Below are 25,180 nucleotides of genomic sequence, written 5' to 3' on the forward strand. Positions count from 1 at the left end.
GGTTAAAAATCTGTTGTTTTTTTAATACAGGAAATCTCTCAAACAAGTAGACTAATCAATGTCGTGCTCTGTCAGTTTTGATTTCCTTTAATATTGACGTCCCCGTTGGCCCTTTGAAAGTTTTCTTGCACCTCAGTTGTACGCCTACACCTAATTAGTGACCATATAACTGTACAAAGGGTTACCACCATGAACTTTTTGCAGGTCTGGTCCGTGTGAACTCCTGCATTGTTTGCGGAGAACGTGTTTTGGCTGCGGAGCAAAAGGGCGGAAGCCTCGCTCAAGCTGCTTCAGAGTCTAGATTGGTCAGCCTTTTTGAGACCTGGCAGTAATTTATTAGCAAACATCTGTGCTGCTGAAATACATCCTTTCATTTTTTCATTTGGAATATTTCCCTCTCTTCCTTTGCTCAGCCCCAACATGAACTGATTTGCATGGGTGCTCCTTCGTTGGTACCATAATCTGTACTGTATTGTGTGGGCTTATGTGGAATGATTGGGGAGGCCAGGTTTATTTATCCTTCGCTGTGAGGTTTACATTCTTCCTTTCCTCCCTGCTCTCTGTCTGCTCCTTCATTCTTGGCTCCCTTCTCTATTTTTCCTATTATCTGAGAGATAACTGCTGCAATGCATACATTGTTTGGAGACCTACAGGGTGGGAAATTAACGCTCACTGCCAGCCAAATGCTGCTTGTATTCTGCTGTCCCCAGTCAGTTCAAAAAATCTAAATATATGCGAGCCTGGTAATTCAGTAAAGGCGTCTTGTCAATTTTAAAAAATAATTTACTATATTTATTTTGGGATGGGGATTCACTAGCTACGCTCCCATGTCAACATTAAGATATTTTTTTATCCCCTTTTTAAGACCTGGTGGGTATTATTGAGTGCGGTTTTGCCCAACCGTTTGAAAATGCTTTGTCCATTTTAACAGCAGCTTTTACTCTGACTTCAGCCTGCAACCAACAAGTTTTGGTCAATAAATCCCTTAAACAATTAACTGATTATTAAACCCTTAATTTTCTGCAGAAGTTTATCTATTTAATTTTGGCACCAATTGCTTCATTATGAGATGTTGTTTATATATTTTAACTGAACTGTCAGTGTGCGGAGTTGAGTTTTGTGTTATTCACCATGTCCTCATATGCATGCCTCTCTCTGCTCTCTTTTTCCATGTCCAGGTGCTGATCAACCCGGTGTTCCTGTCTGCGTCAGGCCACCATGTCTCGTGCCCGTCAGCCCCCGCTGGTCACAGGCATCTCTCCCAAGGAGGGTGCAGCTTGGACCAAAGTTACCATCCGTGGAGAAAACCTGGGCACGGGCCCAGCCGACCTCATTGGTACAATAATGCATTTTATAACTACATGACTAACTGCACATGCAACTCTGTCTTGGTAAAATGTTGAAGTTTCTATGTTTGTTTATTTTTTTTCCCCCAATGAATTTTTGCAATATTGATATTCATGGGGAATGAAAACCTCATCCTTTTTATTCCTCCCCTTGATATTTCATCTTCCTTGATAAAATATGCATGTAGGTATATAAGTGAATACTTCAAGGTAAATATAAAGTAAATATAGATATTTCTTGGATCAGCTGACAGATATATGTCAGCACATTATATAATTAACATTTATTTGTTTTATCTTAAATGATAATTCTTAGGTGATGATTTTTATTGTTTATATCTCTGTGGTAGTCACTTTTTGTTGAAAAAGAGGTACACTGATGCTGAGTAAATATAGCTGCTTTATTTTTGTCATTTAATTTCTGTTCTGGTATGTAGAGTATTTTGTAACTCTAGTCATATTAACAGATTTTATTAACTTATCCATCAACAAACCACAGCGGCCCCTTTTTTAAACAGGCTGGTGTAAAGTTTGTTTTTGTTTATATGATATGTAAGTGGACAGGACGCCTGATCCCCCCCCCACCCCACCCCACCCCAGAATAAGAATTTCATCACTTTCTCACTATATGGGTTTTTCTTTCATAACATTTTAATGAGTTGAGCAAAAAAGTACTTTTGTAGAGAATTAAAAAAAAACAACACATTCATACGGAGTGATGATAAACTGTTATTTTAAAATGGCTGCATACATAAATGTTTAGATAACTCTTGCATTTTAACAAGTATTTTTTTTAATTAAGACAGTTTGGTTCTTTTGTAAATGTACTTAAAATTCTGTCGACACAAAACAAAAGAAACTTCATTTGGAAATTTAAAATCCGTTTTTCAATTTCATTGTGCAGTTACAATTTGAAAGACATCTTTTGTCAATTTATTGTACATGTAAAACGATTTAATTTGCTGTATTCTTTAAATGTTTCAGCAAAAAACAAACCTTTCAGCATTTTAGCGGAGAGAACAGACATAACAAAAAACTCCTGCAGACCAACCACATAAAATATTGAGATATTTTACTGTTATGTAATTCAATTTTGCCTCTTCTGTGACAATTCTGCCAGCTCTCTTCAACACACAAAACTTTTGTTTCTCTAAATATTTAGATTACTGTATGCCTAGTTTGAGAAACTCAAGTGCTTATCAACATGCATTCATATGAAAATAGAGCTGTTGTTGTTGTTGGTGTGTCTTTTTTTTATGACTTTTAAGAGCCACACAGATGGACTACCTCCATCTTGTTCTCATTATGTGTTTGAACGTCACACTTTTTCTGTGCTGATATTTTCCCCCATGTTCGCCAATTCCTCCTCTACCCTACTTCTTGGGTTTGAGCGGAGGTGGGGAAAGGGGGGCACAGTCCAGAGGACTCACACACTGCTCCATGCTTGGAAAGCTGTGCTCTGGCCAGTGATTCGGGTCTATTTCTGACCATGAATGTCCCTGGGGCCTGGAATTAGACAATTAGATATGCACAAATGTGTGTGAGTGCTTATGTATTCAAACAAACTGGCCAGGGGAGAACAGAGGCAGGAAATGGGGCTGTAATTGGCATATTATTCACGGTTTTATGGGCTATTTGTTAATCAGCTTTCACAGGCTTTTATGATGTTAGATTATACACACGTGAAGCTTTCTGAATTCCCTCGGCTGGAACTGTCAAAGTAATCCCTGTGTCTGTCTTCTAGTGTCCAAATAGTTTTCAAGAGGGTTTAAAAAGAGGACGACAGATGTAGGGGCAGAGTGCACATTGTGCCTGTAATGGGCCACTTAGCGCTGAAGTGACACACGTTAGCTTAAAGGAGCGGAGTGAGAGGAAGGAAGGCCACGGCCACCCACACCCATCCTGACCCCAACTTGAACTCTGACCCCCTGGTGACAGTTTGACTAAACCTGCTGTTAGTTGCAATTCTGTCTGAGTGAGCTCCTCTTGTTATAGATTGTCTGTGTGTGAGTGCGTCGGTGCTACATGTTGTTTATTTGTGCTGTCACAGTGTGGCTGTATCTCTCACCCTTTTCCCCTTTCTCTTCCGTCTCAGGTCTGTCGATCTGCGGCCATAACTGCCTGCTGACAGCCGAGTGGATGTCAGCCAGCAAGATAGTGTGCCGCGTGGGTCCTGCCAAAGACGACAAGGGAGAGATCATTGTCACCACCAAGTCCGGAGGTCTCGGCACCTCCACAGTCTCATTCAAACTGCTCAGGCCAGAGAGGATTGGTAAGACTCCCAAGACTAAAAATCTGTTTTATTTGCTTAAACAATTAGAGCAGCTAGGGCTGCAACTAATGATTATTTATATTAGCAATTAAACTCTCTCTTTTTTTTGTTATAACTGCTTAACTGTTTAGTCTATGCTGTAAAACAGTGAAAAGTGTATGTCCTAAGTTCCCAGAGCTCAAGATGACAAATTTTTTTTCTTCCGGACCAACAATTAGCAGCAGAGAAAAGCAGCAGATAATTTAATTTTGGTAAACAAAGAAAACAAGCAGTGAATTGATTATCAAAATGTTGCACAATAACGCACTTTATCAGGACTTCTTTTTCATTTCTTTTTTTTGGGGGGGGGGCTTTGGAACAGCAACACAGGAAGGCAACAGAGAACTCATAACGCACATGAAAAAAGACATTTTTCATCTCTTTAGCATGGTGTTGTCACAATTTTCAAATTTCTAACTATGATACAATACTTTGAAAAATAGCAATATTCAATACCACATGGTAAAATTGACATTTAGGGCATACAATTTAATTGTTTTTAGTAAAAGATAATTATAACACGGCTATAACATGACAACAAAGACTTTCTTTTCTTGGTTAGTAGAAAACAGCAGAATGACTGTAGTAAACATTAACAATAAGAGAGAGCCAGAAAGTGCAGCTGTTACCAGTGAACCAACACTGCAGATAATGAGTATTAAAATGGTCTCAAATATTCAAAGTCACTATGTATCGATAAATACATATTTTTTACAACACTACTTTGGCAATAGATGTATCACATTAATAACAAGCCTGCAAATAAATAAAAAGATGATAACAACTGATGAACACACCTAGTCGTGTGATTTGATAAATCAGCCATAAGTTGATAATGTTGGAGAAGGATCTAACAATGTTTATTTTAATCTGATCACATGATTTCAGTATTACTGGAGATACTGGCTATACATACTGTTAGCGTTTTACTCATGACTTCTGTGTCCCTTCAAAACTGTATTTGCAGCACATTTTCTTTGTGCTGCGTATGTGTTGTCAAATCAATGAATGTGTCTCTCAAATTGCTTGTAATATTTATTTGTAGTTTTTTCTAAATGTAATGCACGTGTTGTCAAAGTCAGAGGATTTTTCTGTGTTTATTTGTGTTTTGTCTATTTGCCTGAAGTTTCTGAAGTCGCAGTGTTGAATGACACCTAGAGGTCTCTTTCCCAGAACCGACAAACATGTAATAGGTGTCATGTCTAAAGAGTAGAGTAGACAGAATTTGTACCAGTTTAATTATAGAAGAAGAAAGCTAAAAATATGAAGAACATAAAAAGTTAAATGGCACTGATGAATATACATGTTTGTTTGTTTGAGAAAGTGTGTGTTTGAGTGTGTGAGTGCACATCTGGTATGTGTTGTTGAGCTCATTGACGTGTGTCACGCCTCTCTTGTCCTGCCCTGTCCTGCAGGTATCCTGGACCAGTCTGCCGTGTGGGTGGATGAGATGAACTACTACGACATGAGGACAGACCGCAACAAAGGCATCTCGCCCCTGTCCTTGCGGCCCAGCAATCCACTGGGCATTGAGATAGACAAGTACGGACAGAGAACACAAGAACACACGCACACAAGAGTCGCTCGGCACAATCACATCGCCATAAACACACACGCTCTAGTCATTGAGTCATGGTTTACATCCCTAAACAGAAACAAATTCTCCCCATATGCAGACGTTTGAAATATTATGCCAACACAGCAATGGCTGAACAGCCTCTAACCGCTGCTCACAGGGAGTGGAAACAGAATAATTGTGTATAAAGCAGAGAGGACGGCGATAGAAAGGGATTTGGAAAGAACCAAGGCAGCGACCCACACACATGTTTGTGTACAGCCTTGGAGTGGGCAGCGTGGTGCTGCCTCCCACACGCCTGGCAGGGAGTGCAGAAGTTGTAATATATAGTTTGTGTTGTCAGGTTCTGGCTTTTCAGAGTTAGTGTTTGTTTGGTTTAGAGGGCCGAGGGCAAGTGACCGCTTGTGGCCAGAGACGAGACCCCCATAAACAGGCTGTACCATTCACTCGTCTCCCACAGTTGTGTTAAACATCCAGAATAAAAAGTCCACACAGTTTGCTCTGACAGTAATATATGACCACTCTGTCATCTGTGCCTGTAATGGTCTGTGTTGATCTGATACAGATAGAGTTTTAGAAAAAATACTCCTTACAGCATTTGATCTGCGGAGCTGTTTTTGTTAGTAAAACAACCTCACTCTTGTGCGCATCTTTGTATGGTGATGTCACTGGATGGTTATTCAGCTGTAGATGTTTGCACTAGCTGTTTGTAACATCATACTTGGCCTAGATGTAATGTAAATGTTCCATTGTGTAAATGGAGTTGAAGTAGTAACTATATAAAACGTAGAGGTTAGTTGTTACTGCATATTTCCATTTGCTTAGCTACAAGGTGTAACCCTTGAGCAGCTGACTGAACCAACTGACAAAACTATCTTACAACAAACATGCAATACATGACTTGCTCAAATTGAGGAGGGTTAATATTTGACCTGACACTCAGATTGGATATATTTGCAATCTCCACTCATTCAACAGTATGTCAGTGAATAATAACATCCACTAAACTCACCAATAGTGTCAAGAAACTGGCACCATTTTCTTTATACACTGTTAAATCACATTTCACAAACAACACAAAATTATAGCATAGTCACATTTTTCCCCACACTCTGAACTTCATGCATACTTGTTATGAAAAACATACATTTCTCCATGTATGTATGTATGTATGAAGAATAAAACAAATACAAACAGTATAAACAAGTTATTTTAACCGTTGCAAGTTAGATCATATTGCTTGTTGCAAAGCTGCAGTATCTTTCAGTTTATGATGTTGATTGCTTTGTGATTACACAGCTAGCTAAGACATTCCTTAAGTTTTAACAGTGCAACCCACATAAGTGATAAACTGCTAGAAGTTTCTTAGAACGTACTAAAGAACTTGACACATAAATTGAGTGATATATTTATTATTTTTTTTACCAGTCCAGGACAGTAGAGGAAACTGTCTTATCTGCTCAAAGAATCTGTTTCTAATCATTTGATACATAGCCACGGTCTCAGACGTATAATATTTGAATAATACAATGCCTGATGCCGGCTATATTGCTGAGCTTGGACAGAAAAAAGCTGCTACATACCTTTCTACTTAGTGTATTCTGCAGGCTAAACACATGTGAGAGCCTTGAAGTGTGTCGCTTACAGAAAGAAGTGAATAATACTATGAGGCTTGAGACTGCTTTCAGCTAGCCTTATTTACTTTCATTCCAGCACACTAATTGAAGATACAAAAAAGGACTCCAATGATCATTTAGTGTTAGACTGGAGAGCAAGAGTTGGTACAGCTGCTGTGTGGGACTGTCTTCACGAACCATGTCAGTTTGGTATCTCCTGAGCTAAACTGAAAACAATGAAGATTGTAAAGGGAATGAGACTAGTAGCATTTTATGCTGTCCTGTATTTTCTGCAAATACACTCACCTCTTGCACATTTAATTTTTTCTTAAGCACAATTTTTGATCTTTAATACAGACACTTTATACATTTGCAGCTTGCAATTTCACCCAGTTTCCCATCTTAACTATTGCATACTCTACCTGAAGTAATAATATTTAGTGACCAAAATATTGTATGTCCATATACACATTAACCTTGCTGTGATAGTCATTTAACCATTGCAGCAACTCTGCAGAAATAATATTATGTCATATACATGACTGAGTGTGGATGTGTTTGTACTTACTACTTAGTGCTTCTGGTTTTCTGTGCATGAGTTTGTGTGTGCATACGTCACCAAGTGTATGGCTTTTCTGTTTGACAGACCCTAGACCTTAATACTGTACTGCCATGTGTTGGATTTCTACATATGTGTGTGTAACTGCAGAGTGGGTGGTGGTGGTGGGGGTTTGGTTTGTGTTGGCCACGGGTCATTAGTAGAGATCAAGCTTCCCTAATGAGTGCTCGGTCCTCCAGGGGCACCCAGGCGTCACACACTGCACTTCCCACGCCAAGCTCTCCCAGCCTGGGGTACTTCTTGGCTGCACACTGCCCCCTGCTGGAACAACTGAGGCCAACATCACATGAATTAATTCTGTCACAATTTTCACAATTATTTTGCCAAACCTTCCTTACTCACAATTTGTCATACAGATTGTACCGCACAATTTGATCCTTTGTGTTTTTCTAGTGTTTATAGTACTGTACGTACCATGGACATCTTTAACACAGCGAAGTTCTTCTTTGCTTTGCCTTTCCTCTGTGTTCATCAATATTTATCTGTCTTCTCCCAGAGGCAAAATCCCACAGAAAGACCTGGAGCTGACCTTTCCAGGAATGAGTGGAGACTTCACTAGTGAGAACTTCTCTGCCACCTTGTACCTCATAGAAAACCACACAGGCTCCAGGTAGGTCCTTCATTATCACCAGTGTTAAGCTGTCATCCCTCATAATTACCAATAAGAATGGGCGTAAAAGTCTCTGTTGCCTTGACCCAAGCTCTCCAGAAAGCAATGTAAGTTGTAATGTAGGGAACCACCAGGATTTGGCTTGTATCATATTTTTGTCCTCAACTGAAGTAACTCCACAAGAGACACAAGAGGCAAAGGCTTATATGGTGCTTCAGAGGCAAAACTGAGGCTTAGGATTAAGTCCCTGTGGCTTTGCTGGGTACACCAATAAACTATAGTGGGAGTCTGGCATGTCAATGACACTGCGCTTGTACATCTCAAATCGCTTTGTTCCAGTAACACTCCTTGCTGGCAGGTGAGATCAGTGACGGGTAAATCTATGCCCTCACCAGGCCAAACAGAAGATTATAGTTCAATAGAACTGCAATTAGTAGACCACTTGAAATTAAAGGAAATTAACCGGCAACAATTTTGATAATTATTTATAAATAAACATTCAGGTTCCAGCTTCTCAAATGTTGATATTTTTTGTTCCTTTTACTCTTTTTTGATAGTAAACTGTATGTATTTGGTTTTGGATCGTTGGCCAGAGAAAACAAGATATTTGAAGACATCAACTTGCAGTAAGCAATAGATTAATAAATAATGAAAATAATCATTAGTTGCAGCGCTGTGGTAAAGACAGGAGATGAGTTAGACTGACTGCATGGGAGAAAAAATACAGAAAATATATTACACTTTGTTTTATGGTGTTCATTTTGAGGTTATAGTGTCTTGGCTAAATCTTCACATGGCTATTTGGTCCTTCAGAGAGCAGTTAGGTACGCAGACGAGGCAGCCCAAAAGCCCTGAGCCTGGTTGACTGTCATGTCAGGGCAGAGGAGAGTTATTTTGGACTCTCCTGGCTTCCTCTCCCCCTGCTTAGCCTTCCAGTCACCCAGACCCCAGGATCCAGCATGACCAGGGGCCTGTGTTTGGAGCTCGCTGGGTGACTGTTTCTTCCTGCGGAGGAAACCTCACTTGGGACACTCAGACACAAACACACACATGCTCATATTGGCTGAAATTTGTGTGTGATTGTGTTTCTGAGATACAGCACATGCTTGTGTATGAGCTGTGCAGTAAGACATACCTACATATATTGAAGCAAGTTAAAGACGTCACCTTGGACACTTGTGCATTTTTTGTGACAACTAACAATTAATTTATTAACCAAAATAATGTAATTAATGACAGTAGTCACAAGTTGGAGGCCTAACATAATGGCATGACCATTTTTATTTTTGTTTCCTCAGTTTTGAACAGTTGAAGATTGCAGCCAATAATCTGAAGAAACAGGCTACCAAGAAGAATGAGGGGAGTCTGGCCTATGTGAAAGGAGGCCTCAGTACGTTCTTTGAGGCCCAGGACGCTCTGGCAGGTGAGAGGGATTAACACATTTCTGTGTGCTATGGAATCGCACCAAATGGCCTACAGTTAATACACAAACTTCCAAATCATCACTCTTCATCTCTGCTCAGAAAAGAGCTTTTGATTTTTTGGAAGGCGTGCAAGTGTGCGTGTCTCTGGATTTTTTTCCCCACACATGCGGTTTAGCAGCGGTTGATTAAAGAGGCTCATTTGGACGCTGTGTGAAAACCCTCCACTTCGTCCTACAGTTACACCAGCCAACCACAACACGGCTAATTCACCTTCATCAAAATGAGATCAGCTCTCACCTGTCACACACAGTCTCACTTGAGTCTCTCGAGAGCCTGGAAGTGGACACACACACACAAACACACACTTGGCTACGTTAACCTTCAGATGGCAAAAAGATTTCAAGGTAGCAGAGACTGACTGACTGCTGTCGCTCTGCCAGGTACTTCAAATCAATTGTTCACTTCATCATTCATACTTTTGTCTGTTTACTCTCTCCTCCCACCATAGCCCCTCAGTTACTTCCCCTTACTATTTATACGTACACTTTTCTGCCTCCATCATTATTATTATTGCTTTCCGTATGTTTGTGTCCCGGTTGGGAGAGAGGCAATGTTTTCATTGTTAGTGGCTGAATCTAAATAAACGGAGCAGCCCAACACAATGCAGGCCAGAGTATTAGGACTGATAGTGCTGATAACAGACCCAATATGACCAATGGGAACAATACACAGTCATTCTCACGTTCAGACTGAGCGTGCCTACTGTGTGCCCACTGCCCCAATGGGAAATGTACAGATGGAGGAAGCAGTACACTATGCAAGAACTTAAGTGACCTGTGAATCAAGAGGGCATAATGATGCTTTATGACCTGTGTGACAGGATGAGAGTCATTGTGTTGGCATTAATATAAGAGAATGAAAAGATGTCCCACTTGCTCTTTTACACCTGTTGTTTTTAATAAGGAGCACTTTGAATAGACAAGGTAAGCAGATATAAACACATTTTAAAGGGTCTGTATGCAACAATCAGAGCATTAATAAAGCCACAAACCACTGTTTGCTATGTAAAGATTCACTGGAGTTATGGCATCCTGCGCAGAGAGTCATGCTACCTACGTATGCTTTGTCTGTGGTTTGTTGTAGTAAGCCAGTTGTGCAGTGCGTGCTTAGTAGTACATGTATGTATCTGACTGTATCCTGCTCATCACTGCAGCTTTGCACTGCTCTCATACAGCTGTTAATGCTGATATCAGGACGGCGGCTTTGTGTAGACCCTCTGGTTCCCCCCGGTAAATACTGTTAGCTCTTTCAGCACTGTTGCCATTGTTTAGCGCTGTGCATGGAGTTAGCTCCATTAGCTACTAGCCTCCAGCTCAGGCACCTCCATCTTGATAACCCTTTGCACGGAGCCCCTTTTAATGTATTGTCAAATTTACCTACATATATACAGTAAAAAAGTTTGAAACAAAATAACTAACAAGCATGACAAATGATGGTCGAATTGTTGTTGTTGTTTTTTTTTTCATTCTTTTGTATCATTTCAAGGAGAATCAATGTTGCTCTCAGCCTGTTAGATGTGTAAATATGCAGCTGTTTGCTAACAACCTTAACAACTTTATAAAGCCCCTTTCCCACTGGACAAAAACCCACTTAAACCAACTTAAATCTTAATTTTGCATTTAATGGGAAAGGATACAATCAGCATCTGCTCTCAGGGAGAATGACTCTGCAGCAGTCACGAGTAATATCAGCTCCAGCTCCAATTAGCAGTGATGGAAATTCGACATCCAAGTGGACGCACTAAATTTAGCCCCTTTTGCCAGCGCAATGCAAAGACAGGTCGCTATGAAATACCATCTGTCTCAATCCATGCAGCGCTCAAACAGTTTAGTCGGCACCAACTTGGAGCGAGAGACTGAATAATAAAGTCATATAAAAAAGAAGAATTCACCGTAACCTTTTCATTGACCCAAGTTACCTAAATAAAATTAAATGATCCTGCTTAAAAACATAAATCTCACATCTGTGTAGCTTGTCCAGCTGTGTTTTCAAGTGCAGCAAACAGACACTACTTTATGGTCAACAGTTTTGGAAAAGGTCTGAGTGATTGTTGTAGCTGTTAGCATTTTCAGACTGTCCTTTTTGAGCTTGACATTTTCCATAACTTCCACAGATTTTCTTTTTGTCCTGAGTTAATTTCCTTCATGGCAACTAAACATAATCTACAGAAGACATTTGAAGCTCTAGTAATTGTTAGTTGGTAAGGTAGGGCTGACTACATATAACATATCCACTATAAATGGACATCAACAAACTTGCTAGCTCAGCAACAACAAGGCTAAAAACAACTCTAATTGCATTATCATAAAGGAACAGGCACACTCTGTAACAGCTGGTACTTACTTTGTCCTTGAACATCATACCACTCCCGCTTTTCAAATGTAATTTCCACATAAAAACACCATCTCATATTCAGACCTTGAGCAACTTGACTTAAAAATTCATTTTTTAAACGCCCTGGCTCCCGCCTTCTCACATGACTCATTACAGCACTACAACATCCTTTCTTGGCCAACTTTTGGCTCTCAGTCATAAAAAATGAAGTGGTAGCCCAGAATGGATAGCTCAAGTGGAGATATTCTGTATACTAGGCATGGTCAGCCAAACCGACATACCAGCCGACAAGCTGCTAGCAGCCGGCCAGCTCGAGACAGCTCTGCAACAGCTCACTGCCAGGCCCAGTTACCGACTGTGAATCCTTTCTTTGTCTCTCAGCAGCGTTTGGCAGGTCTCTGTTGTTCTTAGTCATTCCAAATGAACCTCACCTGAGATGTAGCTGTGAACATTTAAAAGAAATTAGCTGTAAAAAAAAAAAAAAAAAAAAAGGAAGTTAACAGGGTGCTTGTGTGTTCTCCCTCTTCAGAATTCAGTGTTGGAAGTTGCTGTAGTTTGTCCAGCCCTCTCAGTCACCATCAAGACATTTTTGTCTCCTCTCCTGTTTATTTTCAATTCTGCTTGCATGTGAGAGTTTTATTGATGACTTTAATAGAAGTCTGGAGTTACTTTTTTTTAATACAAGTGTCCTGCTGTCAGCAAGGTGGAAAGAAGAAGGAGAAGTCAAATCTGGAAAAGAAATAAAGCAGATAGAAAATATTTAGAACAAACAGCAGGACTCTGACCTCAATATTGCTGGGGTTCCTCTCCCTCCCTCTTTTTCTTGTCCTCACTAATTGCTTCTTAATTGCCCTCCAGTATAGTTAACTGTCTCCAACAGACAAAGCAAAACAAAATCCCATGTTTCTGTTTAATAACCTATGAACTCTCTGCTTTAGCACACAGTTGAGACTTCTGCATCTGCAAACCACAAATCTTGTTAATTACAGAGCTGTTTGGGTTAGTTAGCTGATGTTGGCTTTTGGAGAAATAAGACTGGAAGCTCCAGCCAGATTTTTATGGTAGGGTTGTATTCTAAGAGCTTCCAATGGACCAGACAGAAGTACATGATCAAGTTGCATGGCCCCAAAAGATTTGCTAGGTGTAAGGAATGAACTTGACCCAGATCAGCATCCTTTCTTTAGTAGATGTATGTATCCAAATGGCACTATTGGTGTATGTATTTTTTAATGAGATACAGGATCCCACCCCCTTCACCAGATCAGTATGGATACTGGCCTCATTAAGCAGATGTAATATCGACCAGATTAACCAGTTCAATGTCAATGTCAGTGTGAAATTCAGTGTTATTGCTGTGTTTTTTGAGTCACAGTCAGCTGCCGACTAAGTTCTAAGCACCAGTCATTTCTGGCCTCATCTTACTTTACATAAAAATGGTAGGATTAAAAAAGATTTTAAATTTGGGGAAAAGCAACCATTGCTAATTGGATCAAGATTCTGTATTAGCAGATATCCACAGCTGAGCTGTCAAAATTGGTATCAGGAGAATAAAGTTGGATCTGTGCAGCCCTGATTACCAGGGGGGGGAAAAGTAAAATTTCAAGCATATATGTCATTATATAACATCCATCCATTCGTCCTTCCATGCATGTTCATGCGCTCATCTGGGGCCAGGACACGGGGACTAAAGGCTGAGCAAAGTACTTAAAAAAATTAGCCCAAATTGAAGAGGAAAGAGATAGGAATCCAAAACATTTTATGTTATTAAAATATATATTTTGACTTCAGAATCATAGGATGTATATAGGTGGGTAGACAACTCAGAACATGAATTTGGCCAGAGTGATAGATATACTACTGTACCTGAGGCTTTGACCCAAAGAAGTAATACAGCATCACTCAGACAGGGTGTCAGAGTCAGACGGATTCACATGAAGTCATAAGTTAGATGCTTTAGATGTAGGCTTATTTTACCTTTTGCCAGGTACACTTGTTATTGGGGGAAGAAAGTTGGAGGTATGTTGTGAGGGCAAGTGGCCATTAAATCAAATAGTGTAATTTCAAATACCTATATGTTCAATTCCTGAAGTGTCACAGCATCAAGTTGTTCTCATCGGTTTCAAGGTCAGATAACGTGTTCTTTGTGGTCTGATTTTTATGTTAGTTTCAAGAAATCTGAAGTAATTTTTGCTGGCCCATTTGAGGCTGTTTTGTTTGATGTAATATTTTACTTGTTTGCAGAAGGGATTTTTGTTTGCAGTGAGAAAACAAGTGGTCCCGTAAACACTCCATGTGAACCGCCACGGACTGGTGAAAGACATGGAAGATTTTGGGCATTTGCGACTGTTTGGTGCCAGACTGAGCCATGTATCTGGGAGAGCTGCTCCAGCTGATTGACTGACTGACAGTCTGTCAGGGAGTCCAGGGTTGTTTCTACTAAAATGTTGAAATTTGAGGTTTTTCATTGTTGTGTGAACAGGAAGTCTCCCAGCGATGCAGGAAACGGAACGGCTACCGTGTTCCAAAAATGCCAGATTCCCAGGGCCTATTCCCCGAGCCCCCAGCCCCGGCAGGAGTCAAAACATCTCCAGCTTTAGAATCCAGGGACACTGTATTTTTATTCTTATTCATTTTCTTCCCCCTCCTCAACGGTTCCAGGAAGTGAAGCGGGAGCTGTAGCTCTTCCTCAGGTCCTGGCTGCGTGTGTTATCCGGACTCTGACCTGATGTTTAGGTTAGCTGTGACGTCATCAGCACTTCAGTGTGTGACAGATGCAGAGGACACACAGCTGGCAGCAGGGCAAGGGGGAGAGTGGAGACGTGAAGCAGACCTGCAGTGTGTGTGTCTTATTCTTCCTGTGTGTTCAGCCCTATCAATCCTGTGCTCTCCCGTATACAGTCTCCCACATCTACGTGCCTTTGTCCTAACCTGCATCTGGCGGCGTTTTTTGCCAGTCGGCAAGCAGGGAGAGGTCCAAGAAAGGGCCACTGATGTCCGAACTGATTAGGCAATGGCATGTTTGAACAGTGTGTTTTAGGAATACCTCATTCCCTGCCTTGAGGCTTCTGTCTGTCAGAAATGGACCCACATATTTATTTACAGAACTCTCCCCCCTTTACTTTGCCTCCCGCTCCCCCTGCTGTCTCCAAGCTCTGCTAACAGCAAGTATTTGTAGTGGAGCAACTGTGGGAGAAGAAGGAAGGCAGGGAAATGGAGAGGACAGAAATGAGAAGATTGTTACCCCTTTTCTCTTTTTTTCCATGTTTCTGTCTCTTAACTTCATTCTTGAGATGTCTGCCTGTTGCATATTTGAATCGTTTCACAAGTATGTATGAGAAGGTCTCCTAAGCCTTCTCCACCTCTCTTCCACTCTGTCAATAAACCCACACTGCCGCTCTCAGCACCCAGCTGCCCACTACTGCACACCATTTATTTATTCACTGGGGTAGCCACACCACCAGCTCTGCCTCTTTTTCTCTCTGTTTTCTCCCCTCATTCCCTTTTTTCAAATTCCCTCTCCCGCGTAAAGCTCTTCATGCTAAGTGATGGATACAAACCATCAGAGAGTTTCCTCCCGCCCCTCCTAAGCAACAGTCATTTTTGGCATCCAGACCTCCAGCTCTGGTCTCCCAAATGTTATTTTTCAGAGAGTTGAAACATTTTAGATTCACATTACCTCCAGGTCAAAGGGCTCCAAATGTCCCAAGACCTCAAAACTGTGCTGTTAATGGCTTTGCTTAGGTGAATTGATCCAGTACAGTCACAGCTGGGACGAAGCCAGGTCCTCTCTTGCGTGGGAACAGGCACAAGGGGGGGTGGGTTCAATAGCAGCATCTGTGGGCGGAGAGCCGGCGAGGTTATCTCCCATCTATCACTGGGGTAGGGCCTGTTTATTGTTTTACCTTCGGTTCCTGAAATTGAAAATATTCCTGTCTCAGGGGATTGCACGCTGGTTCCTCTACAGTGTAGAGAACAGATTTCCATATTTTCTTTGTCCACATTCCACCTCAACATTGATACAAACATTTATTATTTCTCTGATTTTATTTCAGTGGATTTCACTATATTTTGTCAATCACAGTCCTTTACACTACTGACTTTTGTGTTGCAGCGATCCACCAGAGGCTGGAATCTGATGGCACAGAGAGAGTGGAGGGATCGATGACACAACGACTAGAAAACATCCTCAACAGTAAGCAACATTTTACTGAGAGTCCAACCCCAAGAGAAACTGCAGGTGTTTTGCAGATATAAAGGTTCAGTTTTTGGAACCAAGACGCAACCTTTTAGCACATAATTGCCCCATTTCATATGTTATTTGATGCATTAGTCGCAGATGACAGTGACATATTTATTGTATCCCAAACTGGTTTGAGAAATTAGATCTGAGTTTAGATGCAAAGCTTAATTTTGCAATCTTGTAGTTGTTTGACAGCTAAGAAGCGAAGTCATTCATCACTGATGAGAACACACTGACTATGTTTACATGCACAAAATATTCCAGTTTTTGTCCTTACTCCGGAAAAGACAGTATTCCTACTGAGCTGTTTACATGGCTAATTATAATAAATATTCCAGTAATATTCATGTTTACATGCACCCGTGCATACTTAGATTAACATGCCCTAACATGTCTTTTATCACATGGAAATATAGAAAAGTGGAAAGGCCATTTTGCTTCTTTCCATCATGATAGGGTTTTTTTTTTAAAAAAGTTTTCCACCTGTGGTGGACTTGTTGGACCACGTGAACACAGCGTTCAATCCTTCACTCACCTTCTTGAAAAGGTCTGTGTTGCAATATTTAAACATTTCCAAAAAGCCTTTCAACTTATTGGTTAGTTGGTTTGTGGACAAGGCACCCATAACAACTCACAGAGCTGACTGTAAACAGGCAAGACGCCTGGTGTCACAAACTGTAGTACAATCCTCAATTGAGACGCATATTCTGAATGCACTGTATACATGTCCAAAGAATACTCTTAAAACACGAATAATACCAGCATGTCTTATGTGTCTTAATCGGAAAATACTTTATTCGGAAAAAAGGCCTAATTCAGGAAATCCAAATGAAATATGCCGTTTACACAATACCCGTATCATATTCAGAGTATTGTCGTATTGGAATAATAGTGGAATATTAGTGTGCATGTAGACGTAGTCGCTGATTATGTCAGTAAAGAGTAACCAAATCTATTGGTTTAATTAGCAAGGTGAGTTTGTTTTTTTTTTGTTGACAATCACTTTCTGTACACCCTTTATTATTCTTTGATTTAGCTTTATTTTTCATACTGCAAGTTCATTTTCAGCAACCCTGCAGAAAATGTTTCTCCTCCAGAGATGTTTTTTAATCCCAAACCCTTCAAATCCTTGCACCCTTATGGTGCCTTAATTGCCGAAACTCCAACTTCTTTATTAATTTGTCATTAATTCAAATGACTTCACAGATCCACTCTGTGGATAGGATACAGGACTCTTACTTGTGACAAAATTATCCCATCTCAAAGTTCAGTTACTGTCTTCCTCAGCAAGTAGAACTGGCCCACATGCATGCATGTGATATCATCATGTAGTTAAAAGATGATCTAAGGTGTCAGCAGTGAATGGCCTTGATCTGCTCCTAATATGTCTCCATTTGCTGATGGTTGAAAAGCTAATGGACCTTGAGTTGAGACTTTTAGTTACACATACTGATCACAAGTCCCACACTCAAATCTGACAATTAATATAAAATAAAACATTGAACTCTGTTTTATCTGTTATTTAATGGATTTCTTTCTTATATTTCTCTCTATGTATACTGTGCATTGCTTTATATTGTTTAGGTAAAGGTAATTGAAGAGCCCTTTTGGGATTGTTTATCTCTCCCTGCAAATTACCTTGACTTCTCACTTTAACAGTATGTCCTTGTGTTGATTTGAACAAGGGTCAAAGTAGGCTTGGGCGATTGGACGAATATATCGCCAATCGCCCATCGGCTGAGTCCATCACGGTTGGTTTCATTTTTGGCGATTTTTTGGGCGATTTTCGTCATTTTATTTTGCTAAATTAATGGTCTGTCTCCACAGAATTAAACTCGGTACATATAGTCCATAATTACTAGAACACACTTCAAAGTGTATGCATATTGGAACTGGCAGCTTCACACTGATTTCCAACGAGTCTTTCACAAAACACGTCAGTGATGGCGGGGCTCAAAGTTACGGCCGGGCTCCACCGGGCACGTCAGCGGCGCGACACGTCTGCAGCGCGAGTCCCGTAGCACCTCGCCCCCCCTGTTAATCAATAACAGCGGCTCCACCGGCAACGGGAGCGGCGCGACAACCCCCGTCTGCCGTGCGACAACTCTCTATTTTAGGCGGCTCTTCTATTTTTGTCGCGCAACGCTCCCTTACGCGACCCTCCAGCAGATAAAAACTACATGAAATAGTGTGCTAAACGTGCACAATGTGTTTTTAAATGAATAAATCATTATCAGAGGTGATATGTGATGACTTTAATTTTCATGCATTTACCCATGTTTATCCGTGACATTGTGTAAATGTCCGTGGCGGACATTTGAAAGCGAGTAGATGACAAACAGTACAGTAAACTTCTAGATGACTCAAATATATATAATAACTTAAGTGGGAAATGCTTTAACTATCATGGCTCAGCAAACTGTAAACAAGACGCTTGACGTGACGCTTACGTTTGCAGCCGGTGGAAACGTTAATTCATAAACCATAATTGAGAACTACATCAAAAAAGATGTGCAGTTGTGCACCCCGATCGTTATAGTAGGACAGGTATGTTATCCCTATCTCCCACCTGTTTGCTGTTTGCAAAAATGACACAATCACATAAAATAATAAAGTCCCTTTGCGCTGTCTTTAACTCAAAAACACAGTGTTTTACATGTTTTTGGAGAGGAAAACGAGCATGTTAACCTTATCTGGCTTAAGCAAAGTGCGCATATGGTTAACAATGTTACCAGCCGTGCTAAACACCCTCTCTGACAGCGTGCTTGTTGTCGGTATGCACAGATATTTCCCTGCCCTGTTGGACATGAGTGGGCTCGCAAAGCACGCTGCATTTTTTTGCTGCATTCATGTGGTGTCGGGAGATCCGAGTTGCCGAGTTGTTTTTCTGACATGAGGTGGCGTTCATGTGAATTATCCCATTCCGAAAGTAATTTTTCGATTCTTTCCGACATCACATGCATGCAACATCTCCCCTCTTTTTTTTTCTCTGCCACACAAACAACTGCCGAATATATCGGCAACCGCCGGTTGATGTGCTGACGGTGGCCGGTAGGAAATTTTTAACATATCGCCCAACCCTAGGTCAAAGTGATTATGAGGAAAGACCGTCTGATGCTCTGCTGCCAAACTTATCTCTCATCTCATACATGATAATGTGACTTCTCTAATGGAGGGTCAATAAGCAGGTCCTTTTCCCGGAGTCTAGAGTAAATAAACCTCCAAGCCGGATGTAGCTTTCATCCCCACAGCCCCAGACTTTTGGGCCCATGGTCCAGTGGGCCCAGGCCACTGTTCACCCCCAAAAACCCTAATGCGTCAAATACACAGCACCAATCGGCCAATCATAAAGTAGGAATGTTAGTTACATGACAACTCAGATTGGCAATTGAAAAATGTCAAATATTTCTCTGTCGGGTCCAATGCTGTTTTTCCTTCAGGGATTTTGTTTTGGGGGTGGGGTTTTGTTTTGATTAGAAGAACTTTTTTTTTTTCCTATTTGACGGCACATTCAAGGCCACCCACGAAGCCAGCGAGTCATGCGAAGGTTCCACTGAGCTGTCTGAGTAAGAGATAGCTGTCACTTTCTCTTTAGCAGCTCACTCTCTACTGTGTCAGATAGCATACAGAGCAGGAAGAAAACCAGAGACCGACATTAAAAGGGAAATGTGGTATCAACATTTATTTTTATAGTATCCCAGTTTCTCATTTGCTCCTGCCTCTTGCACTCTCACTCACTCGTTTTCTCTCTGTGTTTCTCGTAGGAGCGAGTGATACCGCAGATACTCTTTTCCAGGAGGTCTTGGGGCGGAAAGACAAAGCTGACTCCACACGCAATGCACTCAACGTCCTGCAACGTTTTAAGTTTCTGTTTAACCTGCCACTCAACATTGAACGCAATATCCAAAAGGTACTACCCACATACATGTATGTACAAAATAACAGTAAAAAACACCAGCACATGTATGACTATTGAGAGCCTAATACAAAATAAATAAAGCTTCTCTCTGCCTCCATGCCAGCACATTTGTAATGAGCTGTGTGTAGTGAGATATCGGATCATTCACCAAGAGGGGAAAGCCTTCAGCTCTCTCAGTGATGAAGGAGATGAAAATCAGTTTTACAGCCTGTACTCTCAGAACTTCCTTTAGTGTGGAGTATTTAAGTCTGGTTATTTGTGAGGCTATTGTTTTCATCTTGGTGATCATGACACTAATATTGAGTTCATCTAGTGACTGGCGTAATATTCCTCAGTTATTATAAAACCCAGCAGAGCAATCATAAAACCTGTCATGAGAAGCCTTCCATGACATTACCAGTCTACCATTATGTGAAACTTCCCCTCACTTCACTTAACTTAACTTTATTGTCCTTTCACAGAACAGTGGACTTTCAGCAGTGATTAAATACATAAATACTGTATATACATAGAAACATTACCCATAAGGACAGCAAACAAAACAAGGGCCTAGCTGTCACTACTTACAGGGTTCCTATGCAGTATAATCTGGAATTTGATTTCCAGATTTGAAATGGATTAATATGGCAAAAAGGAAAGAGTGTGGAAAAATATTTGTGTTTCTAGACTATTGCCCCTGTTCTGTTTTCTAAAATATTAGCTGAAATTCAGAATTTCTAAAAACAAACCAAACATACAAGCAGAATGTTTTTCATGGCGTTCAGAGCAGGCAGCCAGCTCATCCAAAATGTTCACCGCTTGGCAGAGCAAGCCTGATGTCATCGAAAGCAAAGCAAGAAGTACGGCTTGTGACTGAACGCACTCTTGTGCGCAGAGCTGCCTCTACACATGTGCGTCACAGCTTACAAAACAGCTCTGCCCCAAGTGCCCTGTAACTGTACCAGATCCAGACACATCAACCAAATAAGTTTGTTAAGTTAAGTTTACAGCAGTATCTGTGAGTTGCATAAAAACACAGCGTCACATAACCAAATATATGAGCATTTATGCAGTGATTTAGTCATTGTAATAGTAAATGGATTGTCTTTGCTGTGTAAGGAAACAATTCCTTTATTGATTGTCATTTTCATGGGCACAGTGAATAAAAAAGGCTTTACAGACGCTGTGAGAAAGAAATTAAACTTTTCTTTTTTTTATTCATAACAAAAGACTAAAATAATGTATGTGTTATGTGAATAATGTATTATTTATTCAATATGTCAAGGAAATATAATACAAATCTAGGTAGCACCTGTTAGTGTACTTCCTCTGTGGGTTTAGTTATTTGACAGTGGAGCGTCATCCAACTTTCTTTGTAATCGTGTGAACTGAACAGCCACAATAGCTAAATGGAAGTTTTCAGCGGGCTGGCTTTTTTTACTTAGATGGCAAATATAGTCTGAAAAATTTTTAAATGGAAAATGTGTAAGATCCCTGTACGTTACACATGTAAAAACATAATAGCACAAGTTACTAAATCAGCTTTGTATCTAGTGCTTGTGACACAGATCTTGGATTTAAATAGGGTCCATTTGGTAGTGATACGATGTACATTTTTCAAGGTACTAATTAAAGTCTGTGGTAATTGTCAAGGCAGTAATATTTGGGCAGTTTTTCTGTGTTTAACAGACACTGTTGTGATTTTCAAAATGCTCTCTATAACGTTTAATAAAGGCAGTTGTGTATTAGTTTTGTATTTGTATTGTGATCTTTGTTGTCTTAAGCTGCTTTAAGAACTGCCATAGCCCTACAAGAAAAAGAGCATTTCATATTTTATGATTCTTGTGAAGCAGCCCTTTAATTATTAATTGTTAGTTCAAAGTGATCTTTAGTAAATTGTTTGTATTACAGTATGTAGAGTTTATTTGTTTTAAGGCTCAGCTTAGATGGCTGTCATCCAGAGGGTGGAGCCAGAGAGGTTTAAATACACAGTGTGTGTCATGATTGACAAGTAAAAAAAAAATAAAAAAAAATACTGAACTGACTTCTCTCTCACAGGGTGATTACGATGTGGTGATCAATGACTATGAAAAAGCCAAATCTCTCTTCGGCAATACCGAAGTCCCTGTTTTCAAAAAAGGTAAACAGTTTTTTTGTCCTTTGTTTGTGTTTTTTCCTCAACAGATGAATGAAATGATTAAAATCTCAAAAATTCTCCCTGTTCTGAATGCAACTGTTTCCCTGTTACTCTGCTCTAGTGTATGCTGAGGTTGAGACAAGGATTGCAGCGCTGAGGAGCCTCTTATTGGAAAAACTGCTGCAGACCCCATCGACATTGCACGACCAGAAAAGATACATCAGGTCTCTTTACATTTTTATTATCCCGCAACTTTTCCACATCATCTGTCTGCATTCCTCCTAGAAGTCAAGTTTTTACATCTCATACTGTTTGATTTGTTTTCACATAACGGCTTCATTATCTACTTGTGAAGCTTTTTTTCTAACCGGCAGTTTCCACATTTTTCATTCATGACACGTGTCACATGATCTCTACACGTTGAAAACAGTCTGTGTACATGAAATACAAAGTCATGACATATCGCTTATACTTCTTAATTACACCCCCTTTGGTTTGTTTGATGTCTGTCTCTGTCATCATTTACCAGAACTTCATCCTCCATCTACTTTCTTCTATCTGCCTCCCACTTTTCTCTGAACCTCCAGCTTTCTGTTGTCCCACTCTCTTGTTTCTGTTTCTATTTTTCCCCCTTTTTTCCCCCCTCCATCCTTCTACCCATTCATACTTGTGGTCTTTCCCGATTTATTATTGTTAAGACCGACCTGTCAGGATCACAGAGACCAGTTCTCAACCACACGGCAACATCTTTCATCCTGCTGCATTAGGCACGGCTCTGAACGCCCACTCAGCTCCTGTTTACTCTTGCCGTGGATGGTGGGAGCTGTGTGCATTTGTGTGTGTTTGTGCGTGCGAGTCTTGCTCAATCTTTTGAAAGATGCCACCTAATGAGAAACAAATGAGCAGCTGGTTCATAGGATGACAGTAGAGGGAACCAGGCCACAGCTCAGAGACTGAGTCATCTGACGGTCCACAGGTCACTGAGTGATGCTCAGGAAATAACGTCCTGGGAGAAGAATGATTATTGGATTATGACAGATGGATAAGTGAAGTGGTGAAGTGTTTGTGGATAGAATAGAATCTGCAGTTCATTGGTGTTTTGCTCTCGCCTCCTTTCTCTGATGTGCACTCTACCTGCAAGCCTGCACCTCACCAGAAGAAGTGTGGTTTTCCTTTTTTCTTCTTTGAATGTAAATGTTTCACACATTTGTGTTTGTGCACGTGTAGGTACCTGTCTGACCTGCACGCTCCAGGCGACCCAGCATGGCAGTGCATCTACGCTCAGCACAAGTGGATCCTGCAGCTGATGCAAAACTGCAGGGATGAGTTCATCAGTGGCCAGAGAGGTGACTAACTCACACACAGACACACATGTCTGAGATGACTCGAATTACACATGAAGTGAAAAGCCCCTATTTAGCGTTTCCAATCAAGCGGTTGGTGGATGTCATGTGAGTCTGAAGGGAAGAGAGACGGCCAGCTGCCCCTCCGTCATACCAGCTCTCTGCTTGCATTCCCCTCTCCATCACCGCCCTCCCCTGCTCTGCTCTGCTCGAGGCCCGCATGTTTATTTTTTCATGAATGTATGAATAAGATGAAAGTGAGAGAGCATTGGCTTTGGATTTAGGTTTCAGGGCTTGACATGTTGCTGCACACGCACGCATACAAACTCTCTTTCTCACTCACACAGCTTCACAGATGGATTGGAACAATTAACCCCAATTAAGCTGTTCCTCTGTTAAATCAGCCAGCAGAAAAATGTGAAACCGTTCGCTCAGGAGGAACTGCGATTCGCCAACCACACTTAGACGCGCACACATACACACACACACAGACACACACACACACAGACACACTCCTACACTCATACTCACACAAAGGCACCCATACAAATACATTGTGAGTGGGTGGCTGCTTCACATAGTGCAGCTGAAACATAAACATGTCTAATGCTAAGGGTAACAGTGGTTTCCGGGGCTCAGGCTTGATGGATCTGGGGGTTGGTGTGCTCCCTGCCTCTCTACAGTTAAATATCACCTCGATCATCATGTCAGGGATGGCCCCTTTTCAGTCCACACATGCATTCCATAGCAGAGCAACAAGTTGCAGGGAGTGAATCTGAAATTGCATGCAAATCAAACGCAACCCAACTATTGTGAAAATTGTTAGTTTGCAGAAATGCACATTTATAGGGAGTTTATTTACTTAAATATGACAGTCTAAGTTACACGAAATAAACTTTAAGTGACTCAAGAGAAACATTATATCCAAACAATATTTTATATACAATACAATTCTGACAACACATGAATAGACACGTTTACTGCACACAAGTCCTCTTACCTAAAACACATAACACATTTGTCATTGTCTTCCAAAATGCCCTATATGACTTTTCCAAACTAGACTGTTTCCTGATCTGCCACGTCATCTAGTGAAGCTCTGTTTAAGTTTAGGCAACTAAAGCTAACTGGTTAAGTTTAGGAAAAGATCACTTTCGTATTAAAAAGAAACCCAACTTGACTGTTTCTAGCAGGCAGGACATGAGTTGCGGTCAACACTGTCGAGAGAACGATTTGTAAATCCACCCCAGCCTCATTGCCAAGACTTTTCTGCAGTGTTATGAATAACGTCACGCTACCTCCGCCTCCGCCACCAAGAAAGGACAGTCATTATTCGCACAACCACATGAGGCCACTTGTAAGGAAATGTATCTCTAGGTTGTTGTGAAGAAAAAGGTACCCTGTAAAGCTTTCTCATAAATAAACACAATTTTGTTTGTGTACTGTGCTTCTCATCAAAAGATTTGCTAAATGAAATTTGGAATATTTTGAAACCTAAAATCCATGAAAGCAGTCCTCTTATTTCTTGATTTTTTTTTGCTGGCACGTTGCTAATTTTGGGTGCATAGAGCATGCTCAGTATAGTCCCTCTGTGGCTGACTGATTGGCACAAAATTGGTTACCTATACAAATCTTGGAAACTTTAATTTTTAATGTAAAACTCTTT

General features: G+C 40.7%; 1 protein-coding gene across 2 annotated transcripts in view; it reads left to right on the forward strand.

Annotated features, from left to right (window-relative positions):
- The window catches only part of exoc2 (exocyst complex component 2), a 54,136-nt gene that overhangs the window by 11,611 nt on the left and 17,345 nt on the right, over window positions 1-25,180 (forward strand). For both annotated transcript variants that reach the window (XM_033622012.2, XM_078169036.1), the window contains exons 2-11: window positions 1,179-1,336; window positions 3,442-3,618; window positions 5,073-5,199; window positions 7,965-8,078; window positions 9,377-9,501; window positions 16,008-16,088; window positions 19,901-20,046; window positions 22,093-22,174; window positions 22,293-22,395; window positions 23,399-23,517. In XM_033622012.2, coding sequence (XP_033477903.1) covers window positions 1,219-1,336; window positions 3,442-3,618; window positions 5,073-5,199; window positions 7,965-8,078; window positions 9,377-9,501; window positions 16,008-16,088; window positions 19,901-20,046; window positions 22,093-22,174; window positions 22,293-22,395; window positions 23,399-23,517 — 1,192 coding nt within the window. In that variant the 5' untranslated portion in view covers window positions 1,179-1,218. The remainder of the gene's footprint in view (window positions 1-1,178; window positions 1,337-3,441; window positions 3,619-5,072; window positions 5,200-7,964; window positions 8,079-9,376; window positions 9,502-16,007; window positions 16,089-19,900; window positions 20,047-22,092; window positions 22,175-22,292; window positions 22,396-23,398; window positions 23,518-25,180) is intronic.

Source organism: Epinephelus lanceolatus, chromosome 6 (genome assembly GCF_041903045.1).
Source record: "Epinephelus lanceolatus isolate andai-2023 chromosome 6, ASM4190304v1, whole genome shotgun sequence".
Classification (NCBI taxonomy): domain Eukaryota; kingdom Metazoa; phylum Chordata; class Actinopteri; order Perciformes; family Serranidae; genus Epinephelus; species Epinephelus lanceolatus.